The 23279-nt window shown below is 50.2% G+C and overlaps 9 protein-coding genes across 9 annotated transcripts; 4 read left to right on the forward strand and 5 right to left on the reverse strand.

Annotated features, from left to right (window-relative positions):
- Positions 1 to 1952: 1952 nt before the first annotated feature.
- Positions 1953 to 3321, reverse strand: BDR25DRAFT_254188 (uncharacterized protein; the record flags this gene model as incomplete). The annotated part of the gene is made up of 2 exons (XM_033686279.1): positions 1953 to 2876; positions 2940 to 3321. 2 exons carry the CDS (start codon positions 3319 to 3321, stop codon positions 2089 to 2091), a joined length of 1170 nt encoding a protein of 389 aa, XP_033552128.1. The 3' UTR covers positions 1953 to 2088.
- Positions 3322 to 3470: 149 nt separating this feature from the next.
- On the forward strand, positions 3471 to 4329 carry BDR25DRAFT_350679 (uncharacterized protein; the record flags this gene model as incomplete). The annotated part of the gene is made up of 7 exons (XM_033694735.1): positions 3471 to 3477; positions 3512 to 3623; positions 3685 to 3738; positions 3775 to 3859; positions 3908 to 3971; positions 4012 to 4175; positions 4237 to 4329. 7 exons carry the CDS (start codon positions 3471 to 3473, stop codon positions 4327 to 4329), a joined length of 579 nt encoding a protein of 192 aa, XP_033552129.1.
- Positions 4330 to 4656: 327 nt separating this feature from the next.
- Positions 4657 to 5394, reverse strand: BDR25DRAFT_301040 (uncharacterized protein). Its single transcript, XM_033689490.1, has 2 exons — positions 5274 to 5394; positions 4657 to 5142 (listed from the first exon to the last, which is right to left on the reverse strand). Exons 1-2 carry the CDS (start codon positions 5332 to 5334, stop codon positions 5006 to 5008), a joined length of 198 nt encoding a protein of 65 aa, XP_033552130.1. The 5' UTR covers positions 5335 to 5394; the 3' UTR covers positions 4657 to 5005.
- Positions 5395 to 6109: 715 nt separating this feature from the next.
- BDR25DRAFT_350681 (uncharacterized protein) lies at positions 6110 to 7379 on the reverse strand (the record flags this gene model as incomplete). The annotated part of the gene is made up of 11 exons (XM_033694736.1): positions 6110 to 6147; positions 6185 to 6227; positions 6270 to 6452; positions 6485 to 6552; positions 6605 to 6665; positions 6713 to 6746; positions 6775 to 6931; positions 6957 to 6995; positions 7027 to 7067; positions 7115 to 7199; positions 7241 to 7379. The coding sequence occupies 11 exons, from the start codon at positions 7377 to 7379 to the stop codon at positions 6110 to 6112; spliced, it is 888 nt and encodes a 295-aa protein (XP_033552131.1).
- Positions 7380 to 8317: 938 nt separating this feature from the next.
- On the forward strand, positions 8318 to 12019 carry BDR25DRAFT_279302 (uncharacterized protein). The gene is made up of 2 exons (XM_033687745.1): positions 8318 to 8789; positions 8846 to 12019. Exons 1-2 carry the CDS (start codon positions 8554 to 8556, stop codon positions 11586 to 11588), a joined length of 2979 nt encoding a protein of 992 aa, XP_033552132.1. The 5' UTR covers positions 8318 to 8553; the 3' UTR covers positions 11589 to 12019.
- A 1329-nt stretch (positions 12020 to 13348) lies between these two features.
- Positions 13349 to 13965, reverse strand: BDR25DRAFT_213475 (ribonuclease III; the record flags this gene model as incomplete). Its single annotated transcript, XM_033684754.1, has 2 exons — positions 13349 to 13608; positions 13701 to 13965. The coding sequence occupies 2 exons, from the start codon at positions 13963 to 13965 to the stop codon at positions 13349 to 13351; spliced, it is 525 nt and encodes a 174-aa protein (XP_033552133.1).
- Positions 13966 to 15372: 1407 nt separating this feature from the next.
- Positions 15373 to 18719, reverse strand: BDR25DRAFT_254194 (DUF221-domain-containing protein). The gene is made up of 7 exons (XM_033686280.1): positions 18628 to 18719; positions 18383 to 18564; positions 18118 to 18310; positions 17971 to 18070; positions 17182 to 17919; positions 16970 to 17134; positions 15373 to 16912 (listed from the first exon to the last, which is right to left on the reverse strand). The coding sequence occupies exons 1-7, from the start codon at positions 18652 to 18654 to the stop codon at positions 15681 to 15683; spliced, it is 2637 nt and encodes an 878-aa protein (XP_033552134.1). The 5' UTR covers positions 18655 to 18719; the 3' UTR covers positions 15373 to 15680.
- A 320-nt stretch (positions 18720 to 19039) lies between these two features.
- BDR25DRAFT_340106 (uncharacterized protein) lies at positions 19040 to 20087 on the forward strand (the record flags this gene model as incomplete). The annotated part of the gene is made up of 2 exons (XM_033693464.1): positions 19040 to 19344; positions 19401 to 20087. 2 exons carry the CDS (start codon positions 19040 to 19042, stop codon positions 19882 to 19884), a joined length of 789 nt encoding a protein of 262 aa, XP_033552135.1. The 3' UTR covers positions 19885 to 20087.
- A 1842-nt stretch (positions 20088 to 21929) lies between these two features.
- BDR25DRAFT_254197 (ribonuclease III) lies at positions 21930 to 22820 on the forward strand. The gene has a single exon (XM_033686281.1). The coding sequence runs from the start codon at positions 22225 to 22227 to the stop codon at positions 22720 to 22722; it is 498 nt and encodes a 165-aa protein (XP_033552136.1). The 5' UTR covers positions 21930 to 22224; the 3' UTR covers positions 22723 to 22820.
- The last annotated feature ends 459 nt before the right edge of the window (positions 22821 to 23279 follow it).

Below are 23279 nucleotides of genomic sequence, written 5' to 3' on the forward strand. Positions count from 1 at the left end.
TCGTCGCTTTCATGTCATGATACCATAATATCTTTCGGATATGACAGTATTTGGCAACCCACTACCCTTGGAGCAGTTCCCTAGTTCCAATCTCCCTCCCAACGCATTCCTTTCAGTCACATACTAAAGAAGACCTCTTAAGGCAAGTTCATCGGATTTGGCTCATGACGAGGCTGTAAACAAAACTTAAGTATGTCTCGTTCGGTCAAGTTTTGCACAAAAAAAGAAGCATTCCCTCTCCTCAGACTTCTTTCTGATTCCGGTTTCTATTTTCCGCTTCCATCATTCCGTTGTACGACTTATATCTGTGGATACCACTTCTCTCACCCCCATGCGCCCAGGTAGTGGCGAGAGAGCTTCATATTCCTCCCAGAGCAACGCCATGGGAGATATCATTAAGCAATAATTACATCTCCACCCGCCCTCGCGGCTCCAAATGCGTCAATGGCGCGAAGCAAAAGAGCGTGCCTTCCATTCTGGCATGGGCTACTAGACCAAGATGGCGCATCACAGGAAGAACGGCGGCCACTGAACATCCACCATAGCTCCTTCGCCCACAATCTCTCCTCTCGGATGACGAATGACTTCTACTTTCTTTGTCATTCATGTCCTCTAGCCACCAACTTCAAATCTAGTCCCTGCACCATGGCTGCGTTGTTCACACCACACAGCACTAGGAGTTGATTCCCAGCTTACCAATCCAGGTTCGCTACACCATCAACCTCCGTTCAGTCCGGGCTAATTTTCTGGTATCAGCGGACTAGCCAAATTACATGGTTTCTGCAGCCATTAAATTCATCACTGATGAAGACCCTCCCTATCAAATATGCCTCCGAGAGTGAGGGGAAATGGGCATTCTTAAGGCTTTACGCCTTATGAGGCACATGTTGAGTATGACTAACCCGAGTTTACGAAATTAGGCTTCGATTTCACTCAGACGATGCGGCTGCCGGCTCTCGTTAGGGATGTCTTTGTTGCCTCGCAGAATGGGGGTGTTGTTATTCAGGTCGGAGGTCTAGGAACTCCTAATCCTGATAATAAAGGGAGATAGAGGACTGCGAAGGGCGGTGGTAACTGTCGTCTAGTATTTTTGCTGTTTCCTAACTTCTGGTAGAGAGAGTTGGCGAGTCAAACCATGCTGTCAAAAGACAGATGATGACGAAGATGACTGCGACTTTTCTGTGTATTACAGCGATAATCTTCGCTTCCTCAATAACTATGATTTCATAGCTAATTGTATGCGACATTTGATCGACCGTTCTGAAGTCAACATTAGACTCTACCTCAGAGTCGAGAAAGAATTAGGTCCGCTTACCTCCTTTATAGAGGATGGCATTGTAGAAAAATGGTAAGGACCTACAACATACTAGGGCATTCCATGTCCGACAATTTCGAGCAGAAGTACGATCCATGTCGAAAGCTATTACAACCAAACATTTCACACAACGATATTGCACGCCGTTCAGGGAAGCTATCTGGTCAGAACAACCCCGTCGATCTCACTAGTCAGGTACCCTCCAGCAAGCCACCCCGTAGTGGAGTAGCCGTTTCTCCCACATTGGGCCGACCCTAAGATATTGTCGGGCTCCAGAAGAACACATATCCAAAATTCGTGTCGACTCACAGCCAATTACCGGTTTCGGGAATGGTTGCCAACTCTCATCCACCTATGAACCGGGCAGATACGAATTTCTTTCTGCATTTTCAAGTCAATATTTTCCCGAAACAATTCCATCTTTATCGAGGCAAATCGCAATTATTCCCTTGCCCAGGCTGTACCACAGGTAGACGATGTTTTGGTAGCATATAGCAGGAAGGTGAAGCTTCAGTCTGCTGTCACCATTGTACAGGAAAAATCCTCGCACTACTGTATCTACGTATGCCCATGATGACATGAGCAAAGAATTTCGCATGCTCCTAGCTGGGACTGGCCCTCTGCGGTTGTATATACTATTAGCTCGTGAGAAAGAGACTTGGAAAGTGTACACTGTAATCATTATAACATTCGTAGCATCCACATAGATTCCTGCCGGCATATCCTCGTGCCCTAATAAATTCGTAACAACAAATCAACTTAGATCCATCTTATCACGAAAGCACAACCCAATCAACACCAACAACCCACTTTTCTCCACTAACGTCAGTATTCCAAACAGGCGCCCTAATACCCACTACATTCCCTTTTCCAACTCTTACCACCCCAGACCTCGCGCTACCCTGTCCTGCAAGCATAACTCTAACCCCTCCCAAGCTGCCCCCATCGCCTCTCTGCCTCTGACTCCCAATAACCCTAAACGAATTAGACAGTCCCGCTTCTGTATCCCCTCTGACAAACACCACAGTGCCTGGAAAGCACTCAACGCTTCTTCCATCATGTCCAGTGTGAGGGTTACTGGACCGTATGCCCGAGACCTTCAGGCGTAATTTTATGCCGTCGTCCTTCTCCTTTCCCCAAATCACGGTGTCTCTTGTCTGTGCTGCGTGCCCATTATTCGTGGCTTCGATGATCCAGGACTGCAGCGTATTTGCTAAGCCACCCGGTACGTATTTCTGGCCTTTGCGTTGCGGGGAAAATGTTTCTGGAAGCGGGTGTATGAGCTGTGGAGACGTGGGTTGGGGGGGAAGGAGGAAGTGTGGGCGGGTTGGCGCTGGTGTGGTAGCTATAGAGTTGGAGATTGTAGGAGGGCGAAGAGTTGGAACGAGGAAGCGGTGGGATGATGTCCCTACAGCTGAAGCCGGGGCTGGAGTTTGTGGCGGTTGGTGAATAATGTGTGATTTCGAGGGGCACAACGATGGTGTGAATTCGGGGGAGAGTCGACGGCGCTTTTTATTCAGGGGTGTGAACAAGAGTTCTTCGTCTTCATCTTCGTCTTCGTCTCGTTCCGCCTCGTTGAAGGGCATCATTGTCTCAATCGATGTCGTGATATCTCCTCCTTCACAGTCTTCATTGTTGGGATACCGAGAAGGACTCTCCTGTGACCCTTCCTCAATCTTCTCCACCCTCTCCAACCTTCTCCTAGCTCTAACTAACGGCGTTGTCTGCGTATGCGTCCATGCCTTATCAACCTTCTCTTTCTCTCCACCCCGCTCTACTGTCGCAGCCGTCGATGCATGTTGGGCAGGTACAATAACGAATCTTTTCGCAGGAGTTACTTTCGGTGTCTGGCTCAACACAGGCTTCAAAGGGATGGTTCCACCTGTCTTCGGAGCTTTAGCCGTGATCCCATGTCTCAGCGCGCTCGGCGGCTTCGGCTTCGGCTTTTGGATCGAGTGGACATCAGGAGGGAGGAAGCGGTGTGGAGAGGGGGTGTGAGACGACATTATTTGAATGCTATGGACATTGGCGATTCGCAGAAATCAGAGGAGCGAGGTGGTGTGGGCACTGCCGGCATTGTGTCATTGTGTTAGGGTTGGGGTGGTGGAGAAGTCGTGGTTGTGAGGAACGCGTGCAGGATTCATGTCAATCGACCATGGGATGTACCTCGGCTGACCATGGAACCTGTCTAAATAGGTAAGGCGTATGGAATTTATTCCCACGCCTTCAATCAGCACGGCTTGATTGCAGTTTTGTCTGACAATCAGGGTTGTCCATTAGGCAAATACCTTGAATCTATCAAGGGGAAGTATCGAGAACAAAATTTAAACGGGTTCTAAATGTGTTCTGACTGGTATTGTCCATTCTAGGCGCGATTACTTAGCAATTACCAATCATCCCCGAGCTTCTCATGGTCGGCCGAGGTGCATCCCATGGTCAGTTGACATGTATGCATGAAGGCGCGGTGACGCGAAATCATGTGGAGCACTGTCTTGGTGGTACGCTAGGCTGTTTCTAGTGACGGATAGTGCAGGCGGTCGGGGTGTTGGAGAGGCTGACAGTAGGTTTTCGTTGCACTAACCGAATATCGAGCTATTCGAGACCTGTGACTCTTGGGTCTTGTTACTCTTGGGAAAACTAGTTATAGCGCCGCATAGTGAGATTCTTTTCTATACTACCTTCACGAGTACCATGAGATGAAGGCACGAACATTGAATGGCTTTCGCACGAGGGCAAAGAGAAGAGTCAGCTCCGAGATTCCCAGCTGATCTTTGTTCAAGAGAAACGCATCGCATCATTAGATCGCATACCATCCCAAAACTCCCAATCGGACATGAGCTCATTCCTTCAAAGCTCGAAAGTATATTAACTTCATCAATATATATATTACCTGGTACAGTACCTCCTCTATTGATAACCAGATCTCCTGCCTTCCCGACCTCTTCACCTTATCAACCCAACCCAGTCAAATTCCTTCGCTTAAACATACCCGAAATAGATTGAAGGAACGATAACCATGGCGAAGGGTGGTAACACAACAGATGCTCGAAGAAGATCACGTCGATTCTGAACAAGCATTTTCATGCTCTCGAAAAGCTGCTCTTGCCTCCAGCTGGCAACTTGCCAAATTTGAGGTGTTTCACAGCACATGGCGAGACTTAGGGTAAGACACGTCAGTCACCCTTGCGGGGCTTTAGCAACTGCCATCACGGAAAAAGGCGGCGAAACAAAGAAACTGGCTTGGGGAGAGGAATAAACTACTCGAAGGCAAGCAAAAGCGGTGGGGGTTTTTGTTGCAAGCTAAATGGTGATACTTCACATTGAGAGGCAAGGACAAGGAATTTTGAAATTGGTGTTGTATTATCGTTCTATTCCCTTCCACTGAAGACTATCGCTAGTCCCAGGAAACACAGTCATGAGGGAATAACCGTGAGTAAAATCATGAATACATGTCAGGAAATGCCAGTCGACATGACACTCCGTGAAGAGAAAAACCAAAATGCCCATCCATCCAGGTAATCCAGCTTTTGTGCCGGCCCCGTATGTGTGGAAATCCATCGAAAAGTTGCAGGTGGTATCGTACAGTAATGCATTGGTCGTGAGCCGTGAAAAGGTGGAAGTGAGTTGCATCCTCTGTGATCTATGGAAAAGTGTCGTTTAGATCACACCCGCGGGAGCTGGATGAGAGACCTAGGTGCAGCAGCAGCCACCGGGGACGCACTCGCAGACAGCGTTGAAGGTGTTGCCGCATGGACACTCGATACATGCAGTCTGGGTGGTGGTACCATCAACTGTGACCGCCCGGAAGGCACGGTTGAGCGAGACCTGTGGGGTTGTGAGTCTACGTCTGGAAAGATTGTGGGGTGAGGTGAGATTGAGATTAGAAACCCCGACACATTGCCGATCGGCAACGTGCAGGAACGTTAAGATTGAAAGGGAAGATCGATGTTACTTACAGCAGCAGGGCTCGCCATTGCGACGGCAGCGGAGACGACAGCAAGGATCAGAGAAGCCTTCATGCTGGTGGTGGCTTTGGGGTAAGGCTGAGAAGATTGGTGTTAAGATTGGCGGGGAGGGTGAGATGATCGTAATGTAGTGGACTGAGCGAACGAAGTTGAGTGTGGAGTAGTAGAGAGGAGTTGGTAGAGAGGTCGGGATTGCAAGAGATCGGCGGCGTTATATAGATGCTAGGGTACGGTGAATGCTCTGCGCGCGGGCTAAATCACGTGGGGAAAGGTGAGAGGGAATGAGCGGGATCCAGCAGCCCGCCACTTCGACATGGCTTGAGCCGTGCCGAGCGCGTTCTGGCACTTTCCTCCGCTCCTTCACCTTCTAGTTCTCCCTTACCGCTATTAGTGCTGTGAGAATACGACAGGATTATGCTTAGAGATTGCTCAAGGCTTGCTCCACGCAACCAATGATTGTGGTTATCAAATACGAAGAAGACACTGACTTCTGCAGCAACTGTACTCTCTCTACCAGATTGATATTTTTGTAGGTACATCTAGAATCGTTCCACATTCATATAATGAGCCGAGTCGGGAATTCGCTCCTTCTGCCTGCTGTTTTCGTCCTGGCTTCCGAGGGTGGCATCCCTGCTTCCATACCTAGCTCGATGCTGATGCCCCAGGATGCTCTGGACAAAATCAAAGGGACAAGGAACATTCCTCACGACTCCCTGGAATTCAACGTGTTCAATGGGGAAATCCATTTCCATATAAATTTTAGCGTTGGATTGGCTTCAATAGGCCGCGGTTGAATGCAATTTAAAAAGCTACCTCTAACCTGGAGAGTCTAAGATTGCAATTGAAGCAGACCATGGAAGGCCTCGACTTTATCCTCGCCGGGCCGGGGGCTCGAACGCGAAACTCCTAGTTATATGCAAGGATTTTCGGCTCTTCGTTGCGATACCCTCGCTGCATGCGCGTCTGCACAGGGGTATATATTTCTAAACGTGGATAAATGAAAGTGCATGCTGGAATGATCTATTCTCAGGATATGGTTGGGTGGAATAAGTTCGGTACGCCACAGTTCCAGGTAATCTGACATTAAACCAGTGTCCCGTGTACCGGGCAAAGCGAATATCCCCCGCTCCAGCATGCGTAACAGAAGACTGAGTATCAAAGGAACATGTGCCCTATGCTGTTGATCTGCAATGTGCTATCGGACATCATATGGGTACACCCGATCTCTATCGATTCTAGGAAACCAGTAGAAGGGCATGTATTGGTAGGAATCTGAAAGACAATCGTGTTCCTAGAAATACCCGGATTTGGAAGCAGTGAGAACATAGTACTTCGTACGGAAGAATCAGGAAGTTGAAAGGGAGTTTGGGCGATCGGGCCGTATGCTAGATGTCGAAGAGAGAACTCTCCTTGCTGCAAAGAGCATCTTAACCAGCTTTCTCGTCCAGGCGAGAATGCAAGAGATACTCAATCCATTTCGGTTGCAATCAAGACCCCCCTCCATATTGAAAGCCGTACTCGAAGCGAAATATGAGCATGTGCGCCGAGTTCGTATTGGTGGTTTGACATGAATTTTGTTGTTTGGTTTTCACCCATCTTCGCGAGCCAGCCATTAATATGATATAGATTAGCCACCCTCCTTGCCGTTCAGCTTCTCAGGCGCGATGTGCGCTCACCCAGGCGATAGCCACCGAAGAAGCAGAATGTTCTGCTATCTCCACGTGCAAGCGTGTTGCTGGGTTTGACCATTAATGGCGACGCGTCCCGAGTACCGTTTTGATGAGGCTCTTAAGGTCTGTGTGCAATTTCTTAAGGCGGGAAGACATTCACTTACAATTTATTGGACCTGGTTCCTGGATTCACGAAGGAATTCTGAACAAAATCCCGCATGTCGATCAGTCGCACCGATGCCGAAGAGGCTAGAACCGGAGATCAACGCTCTATTGCGTCTCTAAAGTACGATGGAGAGTGTTTGTGAAGATTGGAGAGCCTAATGTCGATGTTGACTGAGCGAGTGTCCTCTGAACTTGAACGACAGAGAATGAGGGGAAAGAAGGGGCTCTTTTAGGTTTGGCATGGTTCCTGCCCGAAGAGAGCATCCCGCAGAAAGCGTGCTGGTGAGCCTGCCCTTGAAGAGACCAATTACTCTATACCATGAAGCTGAACTTTGATGATAGGATATGTCCCAGACCGAAGGGCGGGTTTGGATCCTGGTCACGACACGAGCCGAAAGAGCCATGGCAGGAAAGAATAGAAACCAATGTATCGGACTATGCGACACTGCCCCTCAGATTGTTAATCAAAGCGAGCCACCAGGACTATCAGCATGGGAATTCAACAAGTCGAGAGTCAGTGGAATGTGGGGAATCTTGGAGCGGGACTAGTGACATCCCGGCATGGACCGTGGCCCGAATTTCCAGGGCTGCATCACGACTTCTGCGAGCAGGCAGACTTAGCCTTAGACAGTCGCGAGGACATGAAGAAATTGCCCCGATCTGGAGTTTGTGGTAAAGAGTTAGTTATTCTTATTGTGTCGGCTTCTTTTTTGGAGGTGCCCACGGCCGTCTGGGGCTGATGAGAGCTCTTGAACAGAGCTTAGCTGTGCTTGTCTGACACCTGGTGATAGTATTAGGCAATGCGAGAGAACTGACGTTCTACAATACGAGAAGACGCGTGTAGCTTGTGATCGGTGTCAGAGGTATTACGGAGTGGCATCACTGCGGTCATTGATGTTGGCGAGCACGCCGCACCAACCAGCCACATCGAGGTCCAGCGGACCATGGGACTCTGCGAACTCATGCACAAACAAGATGTGGACACGGAAGACGGCAGCAATTCGATAGAATTAGAAACTTGTGTTTCGCAGAATGCAAGGTACAGGATTCATCGGGCGCCTTGCCAGGGCGATCTGGGGATGAGGCGCGTCGCTAATTGGCCCGAGCGATGGATATCATGTGGCTGGGCTACCAGCCACCAAAAGCAGCGGCAGCATAACAAAACACTCGGACAGGCCTGCTCTTCGCTGCGCACTCCACCACACCACACGGCGTGCCAGTGCAACCAGTCGCTCTTTTGGTTTTGGCGTGCACTTGAATTTTTGAGGCACCGTTATTTACGGTTTTGCTAAGCAATTGCAGGCGCATGAACCTCATCGTCAGTTAACAAGGTTGCTGTCGCAGCACCCACCCCACTGTCCGGACGAAAACACTCCTTTGACCACTTTCAGCACAGCCTTGATCCTCGACGCCGTGGTGGCATACAGCCGCGACCACTATGGCTACTAAGATGGGCAAACTGAGTGCTTTTGGCGGCATGCACACTGCCGGCATTTACTCAGACATGACCGTGGATGGGCCGGAGATTGGTACGCTGGTCGTGGTTGTGGATAGGGCAAAGAACCTCCCCAATAGACGGACAATGGGCAAGCAGGACCCCTACTGCGCAGCGCGTCTCGGCAAGGAGGCGAAGAAGACAGAGACAGATAAGCGGGGAGGCCAAACGCCAAAGTGGTAAGTGTCGTTGCAGCTTCGTCCTCGCGTGGCACCTTCCTGACTTCTTCTTGTAGGGACCAGGAACTACGCTTCACCGTCCATGACTCTCCAGACTATCACCAGCTCAAGGTGTCCGTATTCAACGACGACAAGAAGACTGAATTGATTGGTGAAACCTGGGTCAGCCTGGAGACCATCCTTACACCAGGTGGCGGGCAGAGCGATACCTGGCATGGTCTCAATTGCAAGGGAAAGTATGCCGGAGAGATTCGCATTGAGCTCACGTACTACGACACTCGCCCCAAGGCGGAGAAGACGCCAGTAGAGAAGAAGGAAACCGCCCGAACTGAAGTTCAGAGGCCGTCGGTTGGAGGACCCCGCGAGAGCACACCCGTCAAGCGAAGGCCGCTCCCGTCTGACCCCACTGGGACTTCACCGTCTCCAGCCGGTACGCCAGACCATCGTGGGCTTCAAGCAACACAGTCTGGACCTCGCAACTACCCAACCCCTCCCCGGCAGCAACGCTCGAACGAGTACAGCACCCCAACTCATCAACGACGCAGCCAACTTCCTGAAGGCCAGCCCCAGTCAGTTGAGCGTCGAAGGCCGCTGCCCGAAGCCTCGCCTTTGAACAACAACACGCCGTCCTCGAGTCACCACACTCCGCAACATCGAGCATCGCGAGTGCCTGAACATGATCCATACAGTCCTGCACAAAACCCTCCTCCATCTCATTCAAACACTCCCCAGTACAACGAAGATGGCTTCGACATGTCCTACACTGCGCCCAAGCCTTATGAGGTCCAGCCAATTGACCCATCGCCGCAACACACGGTGGATGGTGGCAACCGGGCCACCCAGAATGACTTGAGGTCTTCTCACGGCCACTCACCGAGTCATATGGAGCTGGCTCACTCATACTCGACTCCAGTTGTTCCAACGCAGCATGGATATGAGTCTGAATCTCCTTACCAAGATCCATACGCAGCCCAATCTCAAGGATACTCGAATGGACATGCCCAACAGGGACCGGAAGAACACCGTCAACTCTCAACCACGTATCAAGAGCCTCCGTATCATGTTGAGCCCTTGAGGCCGCAACACAATGCTACGCGAAGCAACGATTTTGGCCACAATCAAGTTGCGCTTCGCAATTCATACCATGGCACCGGTGGCTACATGGATCAGCGAGCATCATACTCACCTGCAAATGGACGGCCATCTAGCGCTATGCAACCTACGGTTGAGGATGAAGATGATTGTCCGCCCCCTCCCCCAATGCATCGCAGCAACGCGGCCACTATCGTGCACCATCCTCAACAGTCGCCGCCAAGCTACCCGGACGATGCCCCAGCCCCCCTCAATATTAACCGATATCGAGAGCAACCTGCCGCATATGATTCTCCCCCTCAGTCATATGGAACGAATGAGTATGCAAATCCTCATCCCGCCGAGCGTCGATATACAAACCCACGTATGTCGATGTCTCCACAACCAAATAGCCGCCCAGTCTCGCGTGACACCATGGCCCCGTCTCCTTTGAGGCAAGAAACTGCTCTCATACCCTCTAGTCTCGTGGCTGGATACGATCCATATCGGCAGGATACTCAAATGACCCCACGATCAGACAATAGGGACTCCGATGCATACCAAGAAGCCCCGTCTTATGAGACACCCTCTCGCCAGCAGCGACATCTGTCTGAGCCAGACTACCGAACTCCTCCTCAATACGACACGCCTTCTCGACCACATCTTCTCACCCAGCACAACTCTTTCCCCCTGGCCGAATCCCCTAGTTACTATCAACATTCATCCCCACAAGAACCGCACCATGTCTCGCCGTACCAAGACTCTGCGCCAATGATCAAGCCTCGCGCGATGAGTCCAGCAGAAGCCCGCACCCCAGCTGATAAACGGATGTCCCGAACCCCGAACCGGAGTATGCCAACGCGCAAGTCGGTCTCGCCGCGGCCACCACCCTCTACTGCAGATCCAGGCGATCGAAGGCTGTCCGGAGTGCCATTCAACCCCGACAGCTTTGACGTGTTGAATCCATCCGTGTCACAGAATTCGAATTCTAGAGGCAACGGCGGCTCGGAAGACGACCGTCGCGGCAGCAATGCTGAGGTCAACGAAAAGGGGCAGGTGGTAACGTTCCATGGTCGGGTCATCGACGCCTCTGATCATCTGCCTATTGACAGCTGGGCTCCTGAGCCGGAGCGCAAAGGGCCTCAAAAGGATCGGCCCGTTCGAGAACGGGCTGCACTGAATGGCACTCGCGATATTGAAGCAGCGAAGGAGAGGGAACGCCAGCGCAAAGAACGTGAGCGGATCCGTAATGCGGTCAACTCATCAGTCACCTCCGGCGGGAGTCCCAGCACTGCTTTGGTTACTTCGAGGCACCGTTACAGCAGCAGCCAACCTATGAATGATGGGGCAATGGTCCTGTCTGATCATAGTGCTACTTCGCCTAGTACGGGACGCAACAGGCTGCAGAAGCGTAATCAGCGGCCGGTCTCCACATACACTTCCCCGTCGCATCAGTCTCCGGCTGGAAACATCCCTTCGCCGAACAGCCTTGTTCTTCGCGAGCGTGAGAATGTCGGCGGCTATGGGGGTAGTCCAGGTTACGGGGCGGGCTCAAGACATTCCGTCGCCGCGCCACCTATTCCAGCGAAGATCCCTCTGGATTCAAACGGCAATACAATGTCAGAGGACATGACGGCTCTTAGCTTAGAGTTACAATCCATCGACATCGGTGGCAGCGCTGGTCGCAATCGCGGAGCGGCTAGACGGAGGTATGGAGGGGGATATTAAACCCGGTTCGTATTCATCGGTTTCTCTCATGGGTCTGCTACTGGCTTTTCACATAATAGGACCGGACAAAGTCCGGTTTTTTTGGCAGCGAGAAGTAATCTTTTCCGCTCCTGTCTGGATGCCCACGCAGTTTTCGGGATACCAGATGGTAATTGAGTGAATATTTTTCATGGCATGGATGCAGCTGTGTATAGAGGCTGCATGGGGCGTTTGTGTATAATGTGTTCTTTCTTGGATGGACGATGAGGTATCGAGAACATGATGCCATGATTCTACGCTATCCAATTTTCACAATTTTCAAGATTCGTTCTTGCTTTTGGTTACCAGGTACCAGTTCGTGTGGTTGCCAGCTGGCTTAAGGATCTTTCTTTAAGAAGGACATCCTGCTCCCACGTATGATCAGCTTTCTATCTAGGAAGTTTACCTTAGGCCACGACCCTACAAGTCTTTCCTTCTCTGCAACTGTCAAGTGCTGTTCGGGAATTTTCTAGAGGCCCCTATGCTCATGTTTGTCGCTTTACGTCATCTTGACATTAAAGGGTCTCCACGTTCATTCATATCTGTCGAACATCACTCTCTCAATCTTCATTTACACCCCAGGTTCCCAAGCTCTCAGCTCCTAGCTTTCCTCCCTCTTCAATCCCATCCCTCGCTTTTCATAACCAAACCACTGCGTTTCATCATGCCGCCCCATCAATATACGATCAGAATCTTGTTTTTGAGAGACTTCCGAAATGTCTCGCGAATAGGAAAACGCGGCCCCTCTTACCATCGCCAAAGAGGCAAAACGAGATCTGAATTCGGGGGCTGCGAAGAAAGGTCATGAAATCTAGATTTCGACTAGTGATTCGAGTATGGTTTCCCATCCACTGCACCCTCTCTGAGTCTTCGTGCGTTGGGTTTCCCACACATCACGCAGCCTTAGAACAGGGACATTAGTACTACAATTGCGGCGCTCTAGCACTCGAATCTAGCGTCAACGAAAGAGTCCGCGACAAACTCGCCGGCGCGGATAGAGTTTCCAGTTTTAGGCTCTCAGGAGCCAGTGGGGATCTTGAGATCCCGTTGAGTGAGGGCGGGGCGTTGGAGATGGAACTGGGAACTTGTATTGCACCCTGTATATCCGGGTGCCAAGCCACTATACCAAGATTGGAGAAGACAATATCAGCAATGGAACACGAAGAGCGAGGAATCCAACACTGTATCTTGCAGGACCCGGGAAAGACTCTACGGAACAAGCCCCCAACTAATAACATGATTGCGGATGTAATGGAGGCGATCACTGGGGCTGTAAATCTGGATGGGGAGGGTGAGGCTGTGGAGAATGTTATCAGGGCTTTCGGGTTGAATGCACATCGGTATCTATAGAGGGCATTGTGAGGGATTGGATGTCAGGCGTTAGAATGGCTTGGAAGAAGGATGTATGCCGAATGGAATAGATTAAATCTACTATATGTAGTTACTCCCCCGCGGAACATGGGTAAGGCGTAATTCAGGACAGAATCCTGCACCTTATTACTCTCTCCTAAACTCCAGTAAGAAGTGTAACACATTCACTCCACCCTAGTCATGCTCCACGTTAGGCATGAAGGTGTAGTAGATCTTCTAGAATTATGGAATACCTCTATTAACCATGAAGATTCCGACCAATTTGTTCAACAAAACATAGAAAAGGCACTGATGAACCCAGCCTCTAGACTCGTCTTCCTCCCGAAACCCCCCCCTCGCCCATCACGTTAAGGTGAATCTATCATCCACATTCACATCGAGCTCTTCGTCGACGAAAGCAACATCTCATGTTCCATAAACCCCATATTCCGCATAGCGCGCTCCGCAGCCTCATCACCGCCATCACACCGCACAGCGCCAATAACCGCTTCAAGCGTCGTAGCTAACATCTCTACGGAAATCACATCCCCAGGTACGTTGGGCAGAATACATTTATCGAGATCAAGTGCCCGGCCTCGTGTGTTGAGCGCGGAATTGCTGACTACCTGCTCGCGGAACGTGGTCCAATCCTCTGGTATCTTAATCAGTTGACTGTCACGCTATTATAATCAAACCCGTCCTTTCCATCGACAAATTGGAAATTAATCACTCCAGAGCGCTTACTTTTGGCTCGACCAGTATGATACCAGATCAAGCTCAGTACATGATCGAGCGTGGCATCGCCTATGATAGCAAGCCGTTTGTTCTTGGGGACCGGTAGGTAGGTGCCGCAGTATTCGACGATGCCGTCGGTGCCTAGTGGTCCGCCAGCCATTTGGAGGGCCTCCAGGCCGAGTCGTTTGGAGGTGAAAGTGTGGCCTGTGATATACTCGCAGTGGGCGAGTTTGGCGGCTGTGTTTGGGAATATGGCGATTGAAGAGTTCGACATAATAGACCTTGACATGGCGGATAATGGTATCTTCCGCGACGAGGGTTGGTCGGGAGTCTTTAATTCAAGGTGTTGAAAATAGGAAGGATATTGCTGTTAGTAAATGGTAGGTGAATCTCTAGAAGGTGTGGAATATGAGGGGTTGAGATACTAGTAACTTTGCCTAGCTTTATAGAATCCAGAGGAAAATATTCATTCACCATTTTATACTAACCTCTCTTGTGGCTGTGATATATTTCACTAGCAGCCTAGCATGCGGCGTCAAAATGTGTAGGGTCGGGGGTTCGACTTCAAAGCTGTGCCGCACAAGCCACTGTTGAAATCCGCAACCCTCTTCCAATCACTTTACCTCAAATATCAAGTAGCGAATCGGCGCTTGGCAGAAAGTAGAGACACAGCCATTACTTTTCATGCTCGAAACCTTACTACTAGAGCAACTGCGCCCAGAAGGTGTTGACACCTGATGCTGAGAGACTGGGAGATGAGGAACCCACATTTCCAAGCCAGAGAGTACGATAGAAAGAAGGCTCAGGCTCAGGCTCAAAGGAATGCTGGAGCCTCGAGAGGCATAGTTCTTGTATTCCTCGGGAGGGTTCTATGTGTTGACTTGACATGCTGATGTTTGAAGGTGCCTAGCAAAGCCCTGCCAAGTGTTACATTGCAAATAGCTTAGCCTTTTAGCTCTTAGTTATTGTTTATTATATGCTAGTTAACTATTTGTTATCACCACTATTTAACATTTATAACTGTGATTAGCAATTTTCTATTCTTTTGTCTAATTTGTGCTGCATTTACGCTAGTGGCTCTGGTTATAGTTACTAGAATACAGATATTTGAGCAGTCTGAAGACAAGAGTGAGCAGAACGACGCGGAAGCTAAGCGATGTGATGAAATCATTAAACGTATCTTCAAAAACAAGGGCGTCATCATCGAAGTGGTCTCACCAACAGACATCCGAATTCCTCCTAGCGCCCCTGTTAAATTCAAAGTTATGTAAGGTGCATCTACGCTCTATACTTTGCATCTTCTCATTTACATATCTGTTCACACCCACGAACCTAATCTACAACCTTTCATTTACCGTTCTCTCTGTTACTTACTAGCACGTTATCCAGGTTTCTACTTGCAGATTGAGCGTACGTTCTATCACGTATATGAATGACAGTACCAGATTTCATCATTACGGCATTCATCCCATCCCCTTCCACTCTGGATTCACTGTTTTCGTGCCTTTCACTTCACACTTCTTGACCTCATGGGCACCACACGATCATCAATAACTCATTAACACCAAGCGCACTCGTTCCGATTCAACCGTTCTCGGGACATTTACGATAGCAAATTTCCTTTTCCATTTTCATTAAGAGTAACAAACTAAAGGTATTAGGATATCTTTTATCATGTCATCTCAGGAAGAACCGAAACTAACTACCCAATCGCCTGCCTGGATACAGCAGGCTTCATCATCCACCACTGCCACCTATGAAGCGCATTCACAGCCCACAATCCACCAAAAAAGGAAAATGAAGATTTTGAACAGCCGTTGGCCCATTGAAGTCAGCCATGGTATCAAACTCCCTACCTCCACGTACCCAACCACACCACGTACAGAACAATCAGAAGCCCATTTTCTACTCTCCACACACCATCAACACCACATTTCATACCCCCCACACCACCCCCCACATTATCTCCACCTCAAATCACCGCCTTCATCAATAAACAACCTTCTCCTCCCAAATTGGCGCCTCCATCGCTTTCCCCTCTTCAACCCCCTTCCAATCCACCTTATTCTTCTCATTAAACGTTGCCTGCTCATCGGTAATCACTAGTCCCGGTACCGCTTTCTTCGAATTCCTGACCTCACGCTCCGAAATCCCCATCTCATCCTTAACAATCCAGAGCACCGGCGTTGGGGACGTAACTGCGGGGTTGAAATATGCGCGCTTCGCGATTTCGACGGGCAGCGGATGTTGGGGAGTGCGGTAAAAGGCGTCAAGGGAAGCAGAGAGGTTAGAGACAGAGTTCTTTTCTGGGTTGAGAATGTTGGTGATGAAGGCTGGGATGCGTGTTGGTTTGGGGGGAGCCACGGGTGTGGCTGTGTTAGTTGCTGCTGTTGCAGAGGATTTTTCCGCCGGCATGCCTGCACCATCAAGGTTTTCCGTGCCGTGCCCGTTTTCGAGATCAGCATGCGGGGTGGGTATGGGGTCAGAGTATGCGATTCGCGTTTCGTGGCTACGAAGGGCGCGGCGGACGCAGAGGTGGAATACGACTGTGAAGCCGAGGAGGACGGCTTCAATGACAAGCGCACCAACAGCTCCGCGGTCGTCGCCGGTTTTGATGGCAAAGAGGCCGATGAGGCAGATTTCGGAGAGATAGACACCTGTCATGAGTTGCTGGAGAGCGCGTTGGTATGCAGCGCCTCTGGTGTCGATGACTGTTTCGTACGTGTAGAGGAAGTTGTAGCGGAAGGCAACGTAGACAAGGGCCATGCCTATTACAGCGAAGCCCAGGATGAGAGGAGCGATGCAGGAGTAGCTGAGAGCGATGACGCCTAGGTTGACCCATTTAGGGAACTCGGAGCCCCACATTGGAGCAGACAGGTTGACGAGTTTCTGGAAGATCTTGCGTGGTGTACCGCCGGGGAGGATGCGGCCGAGGAGAACGACAGTAACGAAGCCACCGATGTTGAGGAGTGTACCGGCGAAGGATGCTAGACCAAAAAGAATGAAGTAATTGATATAGACGTTGGACGCCTTGGGAAGGTTCTCGGAGAGCAGAGTGAGAGCAGAGCCAGGGTTGGCGATGACTTGATTGACAACGGTTGTTGCAGCAGACGAAAAGGTTGTGATGAGGAAGACTTGGACAACTTGGAACGCAAAGTACCACGACTGCGTTTGTAGTTCGACTTGGGAGAGGGTAACCCAGCCAGCAACTTTAGCCATGACTAGAGGCTGTTAGCCATGCCAAGACATGTACGATAGGGGGATGGAGGGAATCATACCTCGACAGAATATTGGAACCAAAGACATGAGCACAGCCAGCATGACAACGGGAAGAAGCCCAGTCACCACACCCAGAATAACCTTCGGAATTTTCAGGATCCACTCAAGCCAGGAAAATCTGCTTGCAAGGTAGTTGATATTCGAGATGAGACCGACGAAGGCAACTGTAGATTGTGAGTTCGCATTAAGAAAAGAGGAATGATTTGCTTACCAGGAATAGCCCAGAAGATAATCATGACGGTGATGAAAGCGGTTGCAAGGATCCATCGTACCCAATGCTCTGGGACTCCAATTCGGAGATTGTTCCACACGACTTCTTGAGGAAGTACACCGAGCTGGCGAGCTGCCATATTGGAGTTCGGCTTGGCCTTCCTATTTTGCATCATTTGCCAAGCGTCTTGGGCAGACTTCTGAGTGTCGAATTCGAGGAAGACGGCGCCAACAAGGTCTCCCTGGCCATTCCAGTGCTTGTCCTGCTCCGCTGTGATCTTGGGAATGAGCTCAGCAAGGTGCTGTCGTCCATACTCAATCGTGTCGACTTTCTTGCCGATGAGGAACTTGAGCCTGTGGGTTGGGCGGTCTTTGGGATTGAGCCAGCGGGAACCATCCTCAGAATCCTGGGCCTGGTAAGCCTTCTTTCCCTTCGCAACCTTCAGGCGGTTATTGTTAGCATCACGACAGAGCTGGACCTCTGCCGCCTCCAATTTCAATGCTGTCTTGTCCCTGTCCTCAACCAATTCCTGAAGATCCTTGCAGTTAGAGGCAACCCAGGCATGAACCACTCCAGGAAACATCTCGAAAAGAGCAGCCTGTGTGAGCGACTTGGGGACGCTCGTGAAGAGGATGGTCCGAGACGAGAGACGGCTGGCGCCCCATGGAGAGCGGCGATAGGCCTGGCGGATGTTGACGGTAAAGAAGGACTCCCGAGCAATGATGACCATGACCATTCCTACCAGGGTGAGCAAGTAGTCGCATGCATGTGGCTGCGCTGAAAACGTACCTAGAAAGACACAAGAAATCAAGGCATGGGCATAATAGCGCTTCGCATCCTTTACATTGCTGAGGGACAGGATATCTAACTGCTGATTGCCCGCGCCGCCCTGATTTAGTTAGATATGCCAAACTCTAGCGGGGAGCACGAACGCACAGTGATATTGATAGGGAACAGAACCGGCCATGTGATGCAGCAGCCTAGGAAGCAGATGATGACAATCAACTTGAAATATCGGACGAAGAGATAGCCATCAATGGACTGGTGGTCTAAAATGTATCTGTCGTCAATGCGACGGAAGTCGGAGATCCAGCCGAAGAACGAAGCGCTGGGAGCGGGGGTCTTTCGCCTGCCACATTCTCAGCATACTCAGCGTACTCACAGTCATGTGGGGGGGGGGAGGGGGAGGGGGAGGGCATACTCGGCGCCCAAGCTGTCAATGTAAGTTCTCGGCGCGTAGAGGCGACGAAACTTGCGGCGGAAGATGAAGAATAGGGTGATGAAGACGAAAGCGATGAGGAGATTAGGGATGAGCGTTGACACCAGACCCGAGGCGGAGTTTGAATCTGGCTTGTCCCTATTGCTGCCGGGCTGGCCGTCATCCTGTTGCAGGCGCCGTCAGTCCAGATGACAAGGGTAAAGGGATGAGCTTTGGGGTTTACATACCCGTGCAAAGAGGCGGACGAGGTCCATGGCGGGAAATTGAGTGTTGCGGCTGTCGCAATTGAGGCAGACGCTGGTGTTTGTATAGGAGTTCGTCGTGCGAGCAGACGAAGGTCGTAGTGGACAAGCAAATATTAAATCAAGACCGCCTCGAGCCAGCAGCCCGAAACGGACGCCCCACGTCATTGTGCTAGCTCCTCCCAGGACGAATCAAGATTGACGCTGGGAGAAACCTGGCCAGCCTCGCCCAGCCACAACGCGCTATCTCGCGCCAGCCGGCCAAGGCCCTCCTCCAAGTGGCTGTGATGGTCCCTCAGCTCGCGTCGCAGACTCAAGGGCGTCTGGACTGGCGAAAACCATTCACGCGCCTTCCGCCTCGTCCTGACGCTTGTGGCGGAACATCAGTAGCATATCCATGGCAACTTCTGGCGGCAGCTCTGCATCGCGCTCGCCGTGCGGACTTCGTACACACTCCGCACACACTCCGGACAGATGTCCTGCTAGCGAGGATGCGAAACCAGTTTTTGATGAGAGGACGTTGCGTGGTGGCATGTGCTGCGAGGAGATTGCCGTGGCACAGATGCGCAAGGGAACAAGCCTGATTCGCGAACACAGGGGACAAGATCCTGGCTGTCTATCATCCCGATCTGGCTGTATCCATCATGCCATCATCGGAAAAACCTCTGCTGATCTCTGCACATTATTACGTTGCCCGAGCATGTACTAGACGTCCTGAACTCTTGTCACAACGGTATTCGATGTTCTGGTGCTAATAGACTGCTGGGAAACGGAAACTCGAAGGCTGGCGGATGCAGCGCGGTACAATGGACACCAACGACACGTACCCCTGCAAGTAGAGGTGTGCAACTGGGTGTCATTTGCGGTACCTTCAGACTTCTGCAGTTGGCTGGTGAACCGCTGGGGAGACTCAAATCGAACGCCAGGATCGTCCGTGTTGAGGCGACTTGCATGAAACCAGGCCGGCTGCACCGACCACTTACGAATCGTCAAGACTCTTCAAATGTTTGTATCCCCTCTGTTCTCGGCCCCAAGGCGGGTAAAGATCTAGATCTCTTCGGCGACTTTCTTATTCCAATTTCGACACACCTCGTCAATTCCCCATCAACCCTGCTTTTGGCAGGAACACCACGTCCGCTCCTTCTCTCCACCCATTTCACTCAAGACCCTGCCCTTTTGGCCCTCATTTTCAGCTCATCACCCATGCTTTTCCACTGCAAATCCACGTACGCTAGAATCTAGACTCTTCACCGGCCGTTCCTAGCCTTATCTTGAGCTTCGAACGGCTCTTGTCGAGCACAGCCACTCAGCCACCCTACTGCATCTTATCATCTAACGTAGAACAGGAGACGATAGTAATTTAAGACAGCAATTGGCATTTCGTTGCCACCCTCCCTGATTCTAGCAGAAGATGTCACTGATCACATCTGCCCTGCTGACGTTCCACATCAGTGCGGATGTGCGGTAACATCCGCCCGGCGTTGAGCATACATCTTCCTAGCTTTACGTCGGCTTCCAACAGAACCCAGCCACCCATTAAACCAATTGGAAAGGTACCCGCATCGGCAACCCTCAGGTGGTCGGCAAAGACGTTCAGTTATCCGACGAGGAGAGAAGCAGGTAGATGTGAAATCTTAATTGCCTCGTGACTTGATTAGCCTTACCTCCGTTGCTAGTTAGATAAACCCAATAATTACCCCCAATTCCATTGGCGAGATAATCATTTATTGGCTCCGGGCTCGAGTGCGGCGCGAGATATTGATCAATTCGGAGGTTTCGAACTCGCCACACCAATGCCTTCACACTTAACATGTCCTCGTGTGTCAACTTCTGCGTGTCTCGGGACACATCACCCGAGGGATATGTGGTCAAAGGCGCTTATTGGGCTTTCCTTCATTGCGAACATTATGTTTTTTTCACAGGCAAGACAGATATGAATGTATGGCAGTTCCCCCATGTGTCAACGTGTATTGATTTCAGTCTTCACCCTTATCATCCACAAGAACAAGGCCTGCGTGCAGAAGTCCTCGCTATGGAAGGGGTGTCCGATAATGCGTCTAAGTTACTTCATTGCCTCTACTCGACCAGCCAGCCATGGAAGGAGGATAGATTGTCTGCACGGTGAAGCCCATAGAAGAAATTGACTTGTCCTCTGACAGCACAAATACTAGTAATTTACGAGTTCACGCTTTATACCTTCAATCCCCACCCTGGCGATTGTTGGAGAAAGTGTATAATCCTATCTTAGTGTCTTCGATATGCCAAACAACAATCTTAGAAAGTCTCGCGCAACTAAGACAATATCCAGAAGACACCGCCAACCAACTACTCCTCCATCTATGTCTCCTGTCGCCATTTCACCTCGACTCTCTCTACCGACCTGCTTCTCCACCAGTCCGTGTCCGTCCATAATGCCGTGTTCGGCATCAGCAACTCGTGCTCATCGAGTCCTAACCTCTTCATAGACCCAAGAACTGCCTCATACCTGCCATCCTTCATGAGAGCCCGAGATAGGTATGAGTACTTCTGCAACCACAGGGATTACTTCCCTTTTTTATTTTTGTTTGCAAGAATGCTATCAACGATGCCTCTCCCTCCAGCTACCCTAGCGTGAATACTTATTCGGTGAATATGCGTTTCGAGATTCATCCAATCTCCTGTGTTACGTCACGTCCAGCCCCATACCTTCAATCACGGTACATATTCATACCTATCAAGCGGCCCGTATCAAACCACATCTCGCACAGAACAGCATACACCACCTTCACGAGGACGTGAAGGCGCTTGCTTTGTAACATACTGCCGTTCGGGGAGCCAGGGGAAATCGGGATACCTACTGGTGAGGGTGCTTGGATGATGGGGTCCTTGTCTTTGAAGGCGTACCCGAGAATCTTTTGGGCATATCTTAGTTTGTGAATGGCTTCGCTCGCTCATATCCTTAGGTTGTTCGATTTCAGTGCTGGACAGATCGGACACATCTGTATCCGAGGGATGTATAACGAGGGCGGTTGGCATGACTGTGGCAGAGAAGAATGATGAATGACGAAAACAAAAGGGCTGGGCTATTGCGAACGCAACTCTTCATAGGACTGGTGCACCTTCCAACCTCACATAAAAATTCTTTACAACATTGGAGATATAAGTCTAGAGCAAAATCTGCCTGTTTCACGATCGCTATTTACATACACCGTTCTCGGTGTTTCCATCAGAGTGGCTGGAAGAATTTTGCGCATTTCGGCAAAGGCTTTTGCCGCACATTTTCAACACCGAATTACCAGCCACATCATCGTGACACCGCATACTAGGCTGCCAGCTGGAATATCTGTTTGTACAAGACAACTTGTAGAGTTGGTGATATTTCCCCAATATCGTTTTTCTATACGTTCCAGATTTTCACTCAACCTCACTTACCTCTCGAACAATTCTTTTCATTCTAGCACCTACCAGAAAGGCCTCAACTACACTTCCGACCTCCCAATCTGCCCGACAAGCTGAATTGAATGAGTACAAAAAAAACAACAACCATTAGCTCTCCTCTATTAGTACAATTCAGACTCAGACCCCTCATTCAGGCTGCCAACAATGTCCAGCCAAATTCTCAGAAACATCGAACCTAAAATCGCTAAATGTGAATCTATCATCGGCTACACATTCCAGGACAAGGTGCTCTGCATCCAAGCTTTAAAATCCGTTGGAACTGGCGTGCTAGTCTCATACAATGGATTTATTCATGACTTGCCTAATAACAAAGCGCTTGCTGTCTTAGGTGATCGAGTTCAGCACCTGGCGCTGTGTGTCAAGTGGTGGAACAGGGGAGTTCCCCGAGTGTCAGAGCAATACTCTCAGGTCGAACAAGAAAATCTTGGCAATAAGCCACTAGGAGAGAGAGGCATGGAGCGAGGAATCCACACTTGTATCTTGCAGGACCCAGGAAGGACTGTTAGGAGGGAACAGCCGACAAATAAGATGGTTGCGGATGCGATGGAGGCGATTGCTGGGGCTGTCTATTTGGATGGGGGCGATGAGGCGCTGGAGAAGGTTATGAGTGCTCTTGGGTTGGATCTGCATCGGTATTTGTAACGATGAGTCTGAGATAGGGTATACCAACGAGCTTGTGATTAGGATGTATGCCAGAGGGAATTAGATTGAAACGAGTCCGCGCAGCGAATTTGCATCATACAGATCGAGTAGATGTATCAAACCTATCCTCTAGCCATTAAATCCCCATAGACTAGTTGTTATCGCGCCACCTCACACATCATTGCAACTAACGCTCGTATCCATTTACTTCATCAATTTCCGAGCTATACAGTTAAGTTAGTAGGTAGTCTCTCTATCCTATCATACATTCCTCTATATTGTAAGTAGCTATGAAGATGTGGATTAAAGGGGGGGAGTTGGTAGAAGAGGATCTGAGGTACTTTTTGTACCCGTAGAACCTGTTTTACCCGGCAATTGGGCGATAGGGGGATAGAGGATAGGGGAATTTATAGTGATAAAAATGGAACTGCGAATGTGAGGGCAATAGCGCAGGGTGAAAGAAATGCGTACCGTGAAAGCGAAGACACACTGAAAGCAAAGATTTGAACCGAAAGAGGAAGCATGTAGTGAAAGCGATTATTCTAATAACCCTGTGT

The sequence above is a fragment of the Lindgomyces ingoldianus genome, assembly GCF_010093535.1.
Source record: "Lindgomyces ingoldianus strain ATCC 200398 unplaced genomic scaffold BDR25scaffold_5, whole genome shotgun sequence".
Classification (NCBI taxonomy): domain Eukaryota; kingdom Fungi; phylum Ascomycota; class Dothideomycetes; order Pleosporales; family Lindgomycetaceae; genus Lindgomyces; species Lindgomyces ingoldianus.